The 15,026-nt window shown below is 47.0% G+C and overlaps 3 protein-coding genes and 1 long non-coding RNA gene across 4 annotated transcripts; 1 reads left to right on the top strand and 3 right to left on the bottom strand.

Annotated features, from left to right (window-relative positions):
* Positions 1 to 881: 881 nt before the first annotated feature.
* On the bottom strand, positions 882 to 3,486 carry LOC148322267 (keratin, type I cytoskeletal 13-like). Its single transcript, XM_088316136.1, has 8 exons — positions 3,006 to 3,486; positions 2,753 to 2,835; positions 2,522 to 2,678; positions 2,270 to 2,431; positions 2,054 to 2,179; positions 1,340 to 1,414; positions 1,122 to 1,270; positions 882 to 1,049 (listed from the first exon to the last, which is right to left on the bottom strand). Exons 1-8 carry the CDS (start codon positions 3,420 to 3,422, stop codon positions 929 to 931), a joined length of 1,290 nt encoding a protein of 429 aa, XP_088172262.1. The 5' UTR covers positions 3,423 to 3,486; the 3' UTR covers positions 882 to 928.
* LOC148322265 (uncharacterized) lies at positions 900 to 10,921 on the top strand. The gene is made up of 3 exons (XR_015846589.1): positions 900 to 1,470; positions 1,556 to 1,601; positions 10,258 to 10,921. It is a non-coding gene; the product is annotated as an uncharacterized LOC148322265 (long non-coding RNA).
* On the bottom strand, positions 7,333 to 9,526 carry LOC148322266 (keratin, type I cytoskeletal 13-like). Its single transcript, XM_088316137.1, has 7 exons — positions 9,093 to 9,526; positions 8,820 to 8,902; positions 8,454 to 8,610; positions 8,190 to 8,351; positions 8,002 to 8,118; positions 7,557 to 7,777; positions 7,333 to 7,479 (listed from the first exon to the last, which is right to left on the bottom strand). The coding sequence occupies exons 1-7, from the start codon at positions 9,495 to 9,497 to the stop codon at positions 7,401 to 7,403; spliced, it is 1,224 nt and encodes a 407-aa protein (XP_088172263.1). The 5' UTR covers positions 9,498 to 9,526; the 3' UTR covers positions 7,333 to 7,400.
* Positions 10,922 to 13,270: 2,349 nt separating the features above from the next.
* LOC148322264 (nucleoside diphosphate kinase B-like) lies at positions 13,271 to 14,823 on the bottom strand. The gene is made up of 5 exons (XM_088317258.1): positions 14,660 to 14,823; positions 13,967 to 14,095; positions 13,794 to 13,895; positions 13,606 to 13,718; positions 13,271 to 13,455 (listed from the first exon to the last, which is right to left on the bottom strand). The coding sequence occupies exons 2-5, from the start codon at positions 14,081 to 14,083 to the stop codon at positions 13,338 to 13,340; spliced, it is 450 nt and encodes a 149-aa protein (XP_088173384.1). The 5' UTR covers positions 14,084 to 14,095; positions 14,660 to 14,823; the 3' UTR covers positions 13,271 to 13,337.
* Between the last annotated feature and the right edge of the window lie 203 nt (positions 14,824 to 15,026).

Below are 15,026 nucleotides of genomic sequence, written 5' to 3'. Positions count from 1 at the left end.
TACTTGAACTTCCTTCTGCCAAAGAAGCGAATTGACGCATTGTTTCTGGCCCAGCCCCTCCGATCTTCAGAGTCCATGCAAATGCATGCCTTGCCAGCAGGGGGCACCCTTCCTTGAGCTACGAGCACAGGTACATGAAAAGGTACGTAAACCCCTGCACGCATGAATTATTCATCAAATGTGATTGCTCACAACAGTAGACAAACAGTTTACTGAAGCTAATGAGGCACAGAATTGTGCCATTTTTTTATTGGGCGCATTCGCAAAGCTGAAGAATAACGACGACCTGCCTTCCAGCCCGGCACTGGCTCCAAGGCAACCTATTCGATCCTGCCAGGCGAATATCCGAGTCTCAAATATTAAGACAAGCAAGTCCAAGCATACACACCCTGTAACCTAAACTTTTAACTTTCTTTTGTTTAATCACCAGGACTCACTATTGTAGTTCTCACCATCTGCCACTACTTGCGCTGGGCAATATGACGATTTATATCGTGACGATAGTGAAGTACCTTCAGTAAGTTTTCAAACGCAAGGTGCCAAAGTTAATCTAATTGTTCATGAAAATCAATAAATAAGGAGGATGAATCCAAATAACGAATTGTACCCGGGTAAAGAATGAACTAACAACAACAAACCGGTAATTATTGTTAACGATAAGAACAATTTGTGAACAAGAATGCGTTTAGAGTCATTCACTCACTTCCTACTCTTGAATCAATTGGGCGGGATTTTTAACACCGTACTACGTCTTTTTGCAACTGTTCATTAAGCAGTGTAACTTTTTATTGCAACATGCAACCCACACCTTTAAGTCTCTTCTGCACACACCACACAAACCGTGTACCGTGGCGACAGTTTAATATAGACACACACAAAAGTTATCATTCGGGCTCTTTATTGTCGTTTGTTCAGGGCGACATTGATGTCAGCGAGACATGTAGGAGGAGGTCTTGGAGGACGAAGTGACCACCCTGCCATCCACCACCTCCTCTACAACTGTCACCACACGCTTGCTAGAGGACGAGGATGCCGAGGTGGCAGAAACACTGCGGACCAATCAGAGGGCAGAGACGTGAGAACGGTTCGCGGAAGCCTCGCGGACTGACTTGGTGACTCACCCGCTGACGGTCTCGCCCTCCAGTAGGCGTCGGTACTCTGCGATCTCCATCTCCAGACGCGTTTTGATGTCCAGCAGCATTTGGTATTCCTGACGTTGGCGTTCTAAGTCAGCTCGCAACTGAACCATTTGCTCCTCCATCGAGGACACCTGCGTGACAGGAGGACGTGTTACGCACGCTTCCGGGCTGCCGGTTCCGGCCTGCCGTTTCCTGCTCACCTGCATCTGGAAGCCCGACAGCATCATGGAGTAGCGGTTTTGCGTCTCGGCCAGCGTTGACTCCAGCGACGCTTTCTGCGCAAACGAATACCAGAAACGCTCAGGAGACAGAACGAGTACACTCACATTCTGTAAGTGACGCTTATGGAATCATCTACATGTCGTAAAGCTTTAGCGGCAAACCTCTTTGAAAACGATGCCACATTTTTATGCTAGGAGGTATCCGAGACTTTGAAGAAAGCTGCTTCCGGACCGCCGAAAGGTAAAGTGTTCTGCTTTCACCTGTGTGTTCATGTTTTTGTTCATGGTTCCGTCATTCACGTCCTGATCTTGAAATGTTCGCGTCAGAAACAAAACAGCTGAGATGTTGAATCTTCCATTAGCGCCCTTGGCTAGCGGAACAAGATAAGTCATTTTCTTGGTACCGCTTAATAAGCCGTTGTATGCGTCGCAGTATTTGTTTGCATCTTGAAACTGATACCGTTCTGGACTGAGCGTAATTTTCATGCAGGCGAGTCAACTCGTTTACTGCCATTGACGGATATAGAAGTCCATTCATTTTTACATAAGCTGGCAGTGAATGATTAAGAAAAAATGCTGAGCACCCTTCTGAAAACATCTCTTTGTTGCGTTGAGTGACAGTCACGTGTTGTTTGTGAATGAATGTCATCCTGTTTGTGTTGCGTAATCACGTGTGTGTGCGTGACGGTTTACCATGCCCAACATGGACTGCAGTTCTATCTGGAGCGCCTGCAGTGTGCGTTTGACTTCGGTGATCTCCGACCTGGACGTCTGCAGGCTAACCGTCTGTGTCAGCACTTCTTTGTTCAGAGCCTCTGTCTGCTCACACACACGCACAAACACAGAAATATGACGTGGGCGTGCACACACACACACATTCACACACACGATGGAAGTATCGTTTCGGACCTTGGCGTTGAACCAGGATTCCACATCTCTGTGGTTCTTCGCTGTGATTGCCTCATAATGTTCTCGAATTTCAGCCATAATGGCCGACAAGTCCTGACCCGGGGCGGCATCCACCTCCACGTGCACCTGCCCGCTCATCTGAGTGCGCAACGCCAGCAGCTCCTACACGTGCGCACATTGGAGTCGAAAGGCGTTTCGATAATTGGAAAGAAGACATGAAAATGCAGAAGATGACGCGGGTACGCCGCTGACCTCCTCGTGGTTCTTCTTGAGGAAGACGAGCTCCTCCTTCAGGCATTCAATCTGCATCTCCAGATCGGACCTGGCCAGCGTGAGCTCGTCCAAAACGCGACGCAGTCCCGCGATGTCGGCTTCCACCGACAGACGCATGGCCAGCTCGTTGTCGAACCTGCGGCGCCGGCGGATCAGATGATGACAAGACGGTCGACGTGTCGTCACATAGGAATGAGAAAGCGGACTCACTTGGTTTTGAAGTCTTCTGCCGCTAGCCTGGCGTTGTCGATGCTCAGGTGGACCGCGCCGTTAATCCGAGTGGCGTCTTGGATCTGCAACGACAAAGACGTCATTTTTTTTCACCATGATTTTTGTTCTATCTACTCTAAATTATTTCAATCAATCTCACGACAACTTTTTTGCACATACGTTTTTTTACTTGAGTAAAATAAGTACTTATGTTTTTTGCCCCATAAGTACCGACTGAATATTTTGCCGTCACCTTGGCGTTGAGGTCCGCGATGGTGGCGAAGTAGGCGGTGTAGTCCCGGCTGGATGGCCCGACTCGACTGTCTAGGAACTGACGGATCTTCAACTCCAGCTCGGCGTTGGCCTTCTCCAGGGATCGGACCTTGTCCAGATAGGTGGCCAGACGGTCGTTCAGGTTCTGCATGGTGAACTTCTCGTTGCCCATCAGTGCGTCGGTCCCACACACGGCGACGGAGGAGAAGCCGCCGCCCATGCCCGCCGACGAGATGCGCACGTCGGAGCCGCCTGCGCCGCCATAGACGCTGCCGGCCCTCATGGACATGATGCGGCTGCCGCTCATGGACGAGCCGCCGCCCATGGAGGAGCCGCCACCCATGACGGAACCGGTCCGGACTGACCGGGCGCCGGAGCGAGAGATGAAGGCGGTCATGATGGTGTTGCTGATGCTCAGTGGAGAGTGAGGAGACGCCGCGCTCTGCCGTCTTTTAAAGAGTCACTCTGTCTATCGGGTATGTGTCACTCTTTCAATCTGGTATGCGGGTGTGGCGGGGGCCGGAGAGGGGGGGGGGGTCACTTTTGACACCCACTAAGACTTGTGAATGTCGCTCTGCTATGGAATGAAAACCAACCGGCCTGACTGGACGTGTGCCACTTTTGTGTGTTTATGACAACACAAGAAAACCTAAGCTTGTCTTTGCATTCTTGGACTCTTTCCACTTCCTCCTTTCCTTTTTTTCTGCTTCACCTCAGTTATACAAATTGTCGCTTAAATGAAGTGTATTCTAGTCTTTCTGTCAAGTGACTGATGCGACCATTTAGTGTATTTGCGTTTGAGGGTTAGTTCCCGTTTGATCAAATCAAGTCCGACAAGATCAACTTCCGCAGATCAGAGTAGACGATTGTAATTAGATCGGAGGCGGCAGTCCGTGCTTCGTGAAAAGATAATGAGACGTGACTTACGTTTACAGGTCGCGATAAGAAAAGTTTAGAGTATTCTTGGAGAAAACTGTCTGCATATACACTATAACTTTGTTAATTGCTTGTTGAATATAAAATATTTTTTAAGCCTATTCACGCCTGCTACCTTACAACCTCTCCTTCATTTTTTGATGAGGCTCACTTGGCTTTGTCTTTGGCTTGAGATGATTTCCGCACATTTCTAGATTGGCTGATTTGCAAGATAATGAGGCGTGACTTTGATGGGTATCAATAAAACAGAAGCTAAGATGGGTCTTTTTGAACCCAGCGCTATGCATGCACAAAATACTTTTGCTGTATAATTGTTGTTCCTTCTTACAAGAATATGAAATGATCTTTTAAACATCCTCCATATTATTGAAGTCATTTGCTTCTCCCTCGTGGAGGCGCTTTTGCCTGGAGGTGATTGATCGTAAAATCTTGACTGGTTGATTTACAAACTCACTGACAGAAGATTCATGAATCTTCCTGCTGCTTCTCTGTGCTGCCCTGTGGTGTCCCGCAAGATTCGTACCTAAGTCTTCTTTAATTTTGCAATTTGTCTTTCTTGATCTTTTGCCACTTGGACTTCAAGTGAGCTTGTCACTTGTCGCTGCACATCCTGGTGTGACGTTCTTTCATGAGTGGCCCATTGTTTATCTCTCTTTGACATGTGAGCGGTCCAGGGGGCTTCTCGCCCCCAAGTCAGCTGGGATCGACCTCACCCTTCGATTCCATGCATCCGTTTTCCATCGCACTTGTCTTGTTCAGGGAGACGGAATCTATTCCGGCTGACATGTAGACTGCCCCCTACGGGATAGAATCGGAACATCTTTTCAAATTCGCACTGTGACTGAGTGGGAATGGAAGCTTCGTCGCCTGGAGTCAAGCGAGTGAGCCACTAGATCAGTGTTTACATTTGACTTATTGACTTTTCCCATCTTGTCAGCTTTGTCTTTGTGATCAAACATCACCTTAACTGGCAGCTGTTCACCTTCTGAACTGCACGACAAGGAGTGTGGTTGTATGCTGTCATTAAGCGCTCATCCGTCAATCGTCGCCATGAAGATTCTGAATGACGCTCAACCCGACTAGTTTCATTCCACGCGTTTTACCGCACCACATGTACAAGTTGTTTCTGGTTTTCACTCTTATCCGGTAACTAATTGAAGAAATCAAAATATTCCAAACATCTGTCACATGTAGAACACGCTCATAAACATTTTCGTACTTGAGACTGAAGTCAAAATGTTCATTTTTGATATTTGAAGTTTCTGGACTGACTGTCGCTGTCTTCTTTTCGGATCCACAAGTTGACTTCATTGGAATGTGATTCCTATTCTTAATTGCGTATTACACTGACTCTAATCAATCCTCAGACATATTGGAAACATCTACTACATGCAGGATAGGTGACCTCGAGGACCGGCGTTGGAGAGCAAATTAGGGTTCAGTATCTTGCTCCAGGACGCTTTGACATGGTCACGAGGGTGGAGGATCCAAAGCACAATCTTCCAGTTGGGAGACAATCACCCTACGACTGACCCAGCCATTTCGCCGTGTGTGTGATTTGATTCCTTTTGAATGATTATTGCGTATTGGCTGTGCAGCAGACGGAACAGTGTTATTGTTTGTCTAGTTATTTATTTATTTATTTTAATCTGATTTCAGATTCTGTGTCTTGCCATGTAAGTGTAAATCCGCCGCACACCTCATAAGTGAGGGAAGTCCTGAGGAGGAATATTAGAATCTTTATCCTGTGTTTGCAAGACCATCTAGTACCACAAGGGGGCGCACAATTTTTTCAACAGTTTGGAAGGAAGCTAAATATTTATTGTGAACTGCCATATTGTTGTGTAGAGGCTTGGAGTTTGGAGGTGATCTATTGGAACAAAACCTGTCCCACATACACTCTGAAACTGCATTGAATTGCTTGTAATGGTTTGATTCCAAAAAATGATTGCAAAAACACACATTTTTTCAAAGTAATCTGTAGATCATCCACGCACATCCACGACCCAAGATAATTTCACAATCAAAGCGTGAACTGTTTCCCAAATGGATCTTATTCTACGCAATTCACATCTCATGAAAGTTCCAATACCTGAAAAAAAAGGGCCTCTCTCTGACTTCGCCGATTCACGCCTCTTTGTTTGTCATGCACAAATGTTCAAGGTGTGCATGGTGGGTGTGTCAGAATCCTTGACAGGACAATCGCGGCACCTTGAAAGTGCGCAAGGTGAATTTATTGACTTACGTGCGAATGGGTGAACATGCCAACATGTGGTTTTAGCCACGCCCACACCGAAGATCATAGTAGTTTAAACAATTGTGTTGGCGTTTTCTGACGTGTAACTCCACGCTCTTATCTGGTTTGAACTGGTCTGTGCAACTTCAGGGTATATTAGATCGGAGTTTGCATGGCGGCCTTCGCGAGTGGAAAGTGATAGCAGCTCAAGTCACACAATGTCGTCACGTTCCAAAGAGGCCTAAATCTAACGAGGCCACGCCTACCACGGACGAATGACGATAGTGCACATAGAGTATCCATTCATTATTTCCTTCAGTCAAAACTTTCTTGATTCAAACCTTACGTGTTTTGTCCCCGTGTTGAAGTTGCTTCTTTTCCCACATTCCAAAAACACATTAGTTTCATTTAACTCCAACAAATTAACCAGCGGGCCGAATGTGCATTTTGTCTGTGTCGGATCGGAATCTCAACTAGCAACCGGTCAATTGTTTGTCTTTATATGCCCCGCCGCTAACTGACGACCAGTTCAGGGTACACCCTACCTTTTCCAAAAGCCTACCTGCAACCTTAATGAGGACAAACACTCTTAGAAGATGGAGTGACTACTGATGGGTAAATGAAGCTTCAAATCTGCTTCATGAACCAGTTGTAGTATTTTTGGACTCCAGTAGATGGCAGTCTCTGTTCGACATTGGGCTGAAAGCACACTGACTTGCCATATTTTAAACCCTTTATTTAAACCAACAGTGCCATCTAGAGGACTCCAAAATACAACAAGTGGTTCATGAATCAAATTTGAAGCTTCATTTTCCCGTCACAACTGACAGGCCAAAACAGGAAGTGTCTTGCTAAAAAGGGACAAATATGCCTTGATTTTTCTCGTTTACTTAGTTTTGTGGGTGGAAGGTGCTCAGCACATCTGTGCCACCATCAGAAGTTCTGTTTGAATCTCTCCATGTGTTTATGGGTACTCTGTGAAGTTTCGCCAAGCCTCAAGGAAGACTACTATGTCCAGTGTTGAATATTTGTCTCTGTCATGGGATCAACTGATGAACTCACCGCCCGCCAACATCAAAGACATTGTTGAACCTTGAGAGAAGAAGCACTCCCAAAAAAAAAAAAAAAACACGAGTGGCCTCAGACTTCCTTTATTGAAGGAGAGGGCATAAAGAAGTGTCGTGTTGACATTCTTCCTGCTCCTTATCTGCTGCTTCTGTGGACCTCCTGCACGATGACGACCCGAGAGTTTTTGTTGGTGGTGGTGCTGCTGCTGCTACTGCTGCGGAAGACAAGAACAAACCAGGACTTCAGCTCACCTCTGGCTAGGATTTCAAAAGGGTTTCTCGAGTCGGTCACCTGACGCCCTCTCCGTCCATCAGGCGGCGGTACTCTGAGATCTCCATTTCCAGCCGAGCCTTGATGTCCAGAAGCTCAGCGAACATAAATTTCTGATTCTCCAGGTCGGCCCTGAGCTGGGCCAGCTGCTCTTCCAAGGTTTGCACTTGCCTCTGGTAGTCTTGCAACATGTTGGAATAGCGAGCTTTTGTCTCGGCCAGTGTTCCCTCCAGAACCGCTTTCTGCCAGCCCAGCCATTGAGAGCAAATTTAGATGAAGAAGAAAGACACCAAAAAGTCTACGGCAATGAACTTTCTCATTTAACTCCATGAACCAACGTTCAAGGTAATGGACAAAGAACTGATAAGATGGTATCACTGTGAGGTCCTGTGTCATCATTACGCTTAGATTGGATCACTAGTCTCAAACCTCCGGTAGGCGGTGAGAGAACAGGTGTCTGGCTCACCTGGCTGAGCTCCGCCTGTAGTTGGATCTGCAGATTCTGGAGTGTTCTTCGCAATTCACTCAACTCACTCTTGGTCGTATGGAGGTCCACGGTCACTTCCTTGTTGAGCTCGGCCATCTGGACATACGCTCAGTTCAGTACATGAAGATCTCGCTTTCAGCTAGACAATCAAGAGCTTCCAGTCAAACCTTGGCTTGGAACCAGTTTTCCAGTTCTCTGCGGTTCTTGGCAGCAAGGTTCTCATAATGATCTCGGATTCCGGCCAAGGTGCCGGAGAGATCCTGCTGCGGGGCGGCATCCAACTCCACGTTGACTTGTCCGGTCATCTGGGACCGCAGGGCGATGAGGTCCTATGGGCGACAGTGGGAGTTGGAAGGGGTTCTTGTGTAGCCTTCAATGATGTTTCGAAACCTTAAATGAATGTTGGAAGGACTTTGTGTGTAGCCTTTCACCTCCTCGTGGTTCCTCTTCATGTAGATGAGTTCCTCTTTCAGACCCTCCACCTGCATCTCCAAGTCGGCACGGCTCATTGTCAGCTCATCCAGAACCCGCTTCAGACCGGCCGCATCGGCCTCCACTGCCTGGCGCATAGCCAGCTCGTTGTCGTACCTAAACACAATCATAAAGTTCTCACATTTTGGATCAGATGTGAGTGGATTGTCACTCATCGGATAAGATGGATTGGAGGCAGCTGGACTTTGAAGTTGTTTTGCATTTTGCCAAAAAGGCTACTTCAATTTTGAAGTCCGGTTGCCTCTGGTCAATCTTTTCAAACTGCAGAACAGGGTTTCTTCAGGCCTTTTTGAGGCGCCACTCACTTGATATGGAAATCGTCTGCGGCCAGCTTGGCGTTGTCGATGGCAAGAACCAGGGCAGCATTGACACGGGCGCCATTTTGGATCTAAGTGATGACAGGGTATGACAGAGTCTGACATGAGTCTAGAGAAGACTATAAGTGCACATCGGTTATTCCTGATCAATGGGATTTTTTTTTTTTACCAAAACGAGCCATTGACACCTAGTACATATGTCTCTTGAAAAAAAAAAGATGTTCTGTTGTGGTATTGCATGTACTGTCAAGTTGACCTCACCTTTTCCTGCAGATCTCTGATTCGCGCAAAGAAGGCAGTCCAATCGTGGTCATGTGGACCGGTTTTGCTTGCCAGGAAGTTCCTGATCTTGAGCTCCAGCTCTGCATTGGCCGCTTCAAGCCTGCGCACCTTGTCCAGATAGTTCGCCAGCCTGTCGTTCAGGTTCTGCATGGTGAACTTCTCATTGGCAGAGATGCCGACGGCCCCGGCCAGGTTGTAGCCACCTCCACCACCCATGGACGAGCTGATCTGGGAGACACGGACCCCTGACCCGCCTGCGCCGCCGTACACGCTGCCGCCTCCCAGGCTGACCTTGGAGAGGTTGATCCCAGAACTGCCAGCGCTGCCGTAGATGCTGCCGGCGCGGGATGAGGAGATGTAGCTACGGTTTGAGTAGGAGGCCATGTTGAAGTGACTAAAGATGTGCTGGGACCAGAGATCCTTTTAAACGTTTGAAAGTAGGGTGGGGCTGCGGCGAGGGCACACCCTGCTAATGGAATGAACAACATCCTGGAGGGGGTTGCAATATCCTGAAGCCTAGAAAACGCCCAGTTCACATCTAGCAGCCCTGGTATGTTTGCACCTCACCTCTTCTCAGTGAAGTGCCCCTGAACACACCCCACTACCGTAGGTGAGACACCACCTCTACCGTACTCCTGAGGTGCCCCCAAGCTGTTTGACTCCAAAATGTTGACTGGTTTTGCACATCTGAACACACCCCACTACCCTAGGTGACAGCCACCACCTCCTCCATACTTGTGCTGGGTTGCCCCCAAGCTGTTTGACTCCAAAATGTTGACTGGTTTTGCTCGTCCGACGAGTACAAGTAATGAGATGACACGCCTGAAACGACCACGATCATTGGCACCGCCATCATTTATACACTCGATGGTGATGAACTGCATTATTGTTTTGAGAACAAATTGGACCATCACTCCCACCCACTCTGGAATCATTCAAATATTCAGTTGTACTGTTTGCTGTGGAATCTTTTTAATCACGCAACAACTCAGAGTTTGTATTTTAGGTTACATAAGCGTTTAGCAATCAATGAATTTGCATATAACTGGCATCAGGCAGGAACCTTTCATGACACAATTTGGGAAATGGATTTTTTTCAATGCTTTGCTGAGGCTGCTGTCACCTTCTCGTGTTTCCTCTTCAGGTAGATCAGTTCCTCCTTCAGACCCTCCACCTGCTGCTATGATTTCCGAGTGAATTGGCGTCAACTCATCCAAAACTGGCTTCAGACCCCCCAGATCGACCTCCACCGCCTGGCAAGTAGCTACCTCGTACTTGAAGTCAAACATCGACGAACGCAGTGTCATCACTGAAATGGTTTGTAGAAACGGTGGCATTGAGATGATTGATGTGTTGGGCTCACTTGAGCTTGAATTCATCCGCCGCCAGTTTGACGTGATCAATGTCCAGTGGGGGAGACGCGTTGATGCGAGTGGCGTTGAAGATCTAAAGTACAACGTTAATGAAAGGAGTCACTTAATATTTGTCAAATGTGATAAAAGTAGTCACACGATACATACTTGACTCATTCACTCCCAGCTGATTAAAAAAAAAAAAGGATCTTTGACGTCTTTAGCCGTCAATGGCAGTCAATGAGTTTAGTAGAATTACAGATTCCTCGTCATGTATGGAGATTCAAAAGCGTATCAGGCCTCTTTTGACGACGTAAGAAGTAGAAAGTTCAAAAATATTTCAAACGTGGGAAAAGCAGCCATTTGACCCGTGACTTTTGCACCCTTTTGCACATGTACAAACTGTTGCTGTCAAAGTCTGATGTTCTTCTCCAATCCATTGTGGCTGCGTTTGGAGCCAGAACAGTGACAACTGCAGATGTCCAAAGATTTCGGCTTTCGGCACATGACCGTACATGCATCCAAACACACACACACACACACACACATATATATATATATATATATATATATATATATATATATACGCACACTCACATGAAGAATTCTTGTTGTGGGTGTGGACACTTACATGTAACCTGTCAGTCACCCTTTCTCGTTGACCTTTTTTTTTGTGTACTTCTAATCTTTTTCCTTTAAATTATTGTACTATTGTACATTTTCTTTTGTATACTTATAACATTTTTCTTTTAAATGATTGTTCAATTTCTAACTTTATTTTTATTATTTCAAATCTTCTCTTTTTTTGCACTTACCGCTACACTGGAGTGGGTTCATTTAGAGGTTATTTTGCATTAATTGGTATTCTCATTTTTATTTTGAAGTCCTAACTTTTTAGGGACTTTTGTTGGTTTCCACCACGGTCATTTCTCATTTTCTGACTTTCTGAATGAAGAAAAGAAAGAAGAATGAAAAGGGGGAAAAAAAAGAATGTAGCTGGTCAACAAGCAAAAATTGTGTGTGTTTTGTGAAGCTTAAAGAAAGTCACGCTCTCGTCCTCCTCATTGGATGAACGAAACATCACTTACGTAAACATATTTTTTGTTCTTGGTGGCTTGTGCGGTTTGTGCAAGTGCCTTACTGGTAAATGACTGCGTGTTTTTAGCTTTGTTCTCCTCCCGCAGCATGAACACAATTTATTAGTAATCATAAATAAAGCTACAAATGTGACTTTATTGTTTGTGTGGGGCGTCGTGTTATTGACGGGCGATCGGTCCAAGGTGACCACGCCCCTCCCTGCCCGAGTTACGATCAAACTTGTTTTGAAGAATGTGCGATGATCAAGGCGTGCCGTTGTCATTGGGACTCTTTGAATGCGCGTGTGTGTGTACATTTGTGTTTGTGTGTGTGCGTGTGTCTGCGCATGCTCGCACAAACCTTCACTCATTTTTGGAAACACACGCCCACGCATGCCGCGTGTTTGCGGTTTTTGGGTGTGTGGATGTGTTGCGGTCATATTACACTAACCTGAAAGCCAAGTGTGAGGTCGTCAACGTGTCAAATGAGTGCCCTCAATGCAACCTGCCTACCAGGCGTGTGTTAGTCACTGTGTGTGTATTTTGCACATTGCGTGTGCACGCGTGTTTATACGTGTGTGCACACATGAAAGTGATCAAGTGTGTGCGCGTGTTCATATGTATACGTGCACGTGTGCAGCGGTAGTGTTTTTCAAGCAAAGCGTGAATTCATGAAGCTAGTCAGCTTCCCCAGGTCTCCACCAGAGGGAGCCCGCGTAGCACATTTTGTAGATAAATTATGGCAGGAATGTGCTGGAGGCCCATTGATTTCCACGCATCCATTATGATATATGAATATCCTCACAAGGGTCGCGGGCGTGCTTGGGTGTATCCCAGCTGACTTCGGGTAGTAGGACCTTAGACTGGTTACCAGACAATTGCAGCCTCTTGATTCAGTGAAAAAAAAAATCAATGAACTTCGAGTATGCAGGGTTGAACTGTCATTTTAAGTATCAACAGTCACCACTAGAGGGCAGACTGTGACTTTTAGGTAACAAGACTATTTGGAGAGTTATGAAGGTCGTTTGCTTTTACCCAATGGAAAAAAAAAATCGAGCAATAGTGCCACCTGGTGGCCATTGATTTGTGTTTGTCACGTGATCTTGTGACCGCTTTGGCTTGATTGCAGGTCCGCTTGTTCCGCAAGTTTAGACTGATAGCTTGCGCTTACTCCTCGTTTGTTGGATACATGTCAGCACTTCGGTTCTTTTGCTGAGTAAGTACTTTGATGTTATACGCATGTAACGTGACGTAACGCAGTCAATCAATCACGTGATCTTTATTGTATTCAGGAACACGCAGCTCAACGTTGCCGAGTGGGCCCGTGGAAAGAAAGTCAAGTCATGGAGAAGTAAGTCCCAGCAGTTTTGTTTTAACGCAGACTCTTGCTGAATGTTGAACGGCTGAGTTGTTGGTAGGCAGGCAGCTTGACGTTTGGCTTTGCTAACTCCAGATAACATTGCACAAGTACCATTTACTAAGTATACTAGTCACTTTAAGAGAGTATTTCAGTCGATTTTCAGAGTTCATAAAGACGGGCCCGGATTGATAATCTGGACATTCTGGCACAGTTACTGCCATGTTAGCTGCCTAAATCTTGCCGATCAGTATAGAGAACTTACTTCTATAGTAATTCTCAATGTTCTGTATATTTAGTTAGAATACAGATTACTGAAAGGAAAAAAAAAAAAAAAAAGAGTTGCCAAATAAAGCAAATTGAAAGTCACAATGCGACCAATCACGAGACTTTATTGACGACTGCTTTCCATCGCCATTGAGTGCGGCGTGCTTGCGTTTCACTCGTAGAGCCAGGCGTGCGCACAGGAGGCGTAGTCGACCATCTCGTCAGCCTTGAACCACAAATCAATCTCACGCTTGGCGTTTTCAACTGTGTCGCTGCCGTGGATCACGTTCCTGGGGGAAAAAAAAAAATTAGCTCGGATGCTAGTTACCTAGCCAGAAGACCACTCATTAGCGGTGTCGTTAGCATGCATGCTAATCACCTAGCCAGGCAATCAGTGTCAGTAGCGGCGGCGCGCTTCACAAGGTTGCAAACCCGCTCACCTGCCAATGTCGATGCAGAGGTCTCCTCGGATGCTTCCGGGTTTGGACTCTGCTGGGTTGGTTTCTCCCAGCATCATTCGCGCCAACTTGACGATGTTCCGCCCCTCCCACACCTACACACGACATATTCATCATGGCGGCGGCGTTCACGACACCGAGTGCCCACTCACGTCACGCCATTACATTACCATGGCGAGAATGGGTCCGGACGCCATGTACTTGCACAGCCCAGCGTAGAAGGGAGTGTCCTTCAGGTCGGCGTAGTGCGTCTTCATGTGCTCCTCGGACGCCTGCCGGACAAACACGCTGCAATGACGACGATGCGTCGGCGGAGTGTTGCGGCGTGCGCTGCCCCGTTTACCTGCATTAACTTGCACGTGACGAGTCTGAAGCCCCTCTGCTCGAAGCGCTTGATGATCTCGCCGCACAGGCCTCGCTGGACGCCGTCCGGCTTGACTGCGATGAATGTTCGCTCCATGTCTGCTTTGGGCTGGACGTACAACGTCATCAGTCAGGCATCATCCGTGATTCTCAAGTTTGGCTTTTCAATGTGTTTTGATGAGGCAGAAAAAGCAAATTTTTAACTTGAACCGCTTATTTGGAGCCTCGGGAAAATCGGAAAGGAAGTGAAAAGATGAGCAAAGGAAGAGAGAGCCACGTGTCACCCGGCCGCCGCTGCACACTGTAACGACATACCAGTACGCGCGCCGCCCTCCTTGATGCTAACTTTAGCGTCAGCTGCTTGTGGATCATGTGACGAGGGGGGACAAGTGACAGCTGACATGATTAGACACTTAACCCCGCCCCCGCTGCCCCATTCAACTGACCATCGACTCTAATATGAAGCGCAAATGACACCCGTCACAAACGTGCAACGTTAGCATTTAGCATGCTGTTAGCAGGGCCGAAAATCAAAACTCCAAGGTCGTATGTTGCGTTTTGTTTTAGTCAACTTCATTTTTTTTCCATTCTGTATTGTCTGACCTTGATAATAAAAGCAAGACAAAATACAAAAAAAAAACAGGAGGATGAATGAAGCCCAAGAATGCGCTACCTTGAAGAAGCTCGTCCGTGCGTTGGCAGTCGACAGCTCAGGCGGGACGACGAGCGGCGTGCAAAAACTTTTAAAGGCCGAGGGCGGTGGTCCATGAGGGGGGAGGGGTCAGTGGGCCGAGCTATCCGATTGGAGGAGCGTCCCGATGACAGGCATTTGCAGCTGAGTCGACTTGATTGGTCACCTTGGAAACAGCCAGCGAAGCTTAATTAGGGGGATTGGGTGACAATGCTGCTGACTGTGCCCCCCAACCCAAATAAACGCCGAACCTTAATGTGGTCCCGATGGAAAAGCAGGCGACGCCCACGCTACAGTTTGCGTACTTTGCCTATTTTTAGCTGCTTCTTTCAAATTTTGTCGCGCATAA

This window comes from Idiotropiscis lumnitzeri, chromosome 15, assembly GCF_059441095.1.
Source record: "Idiotropiscis lumnitzeri isolate Australia: NSW breed Sydney's pygmy pipehorse chromosome 15, RoL_Ilum_1.0, whole genome shotgun sequence".
Classification (NCBI taxonomy): domain Eukaryota; kingdom Metazoa; phylum Chordata; class Actinopteri; order Syngnathiformes; family Syngnathidae; genus Idiotropiscis; species Idiotropiscis lumnitzeri.
This window is presented reverse-complemented; position numbering and strand designations above follow the sequence as displayed.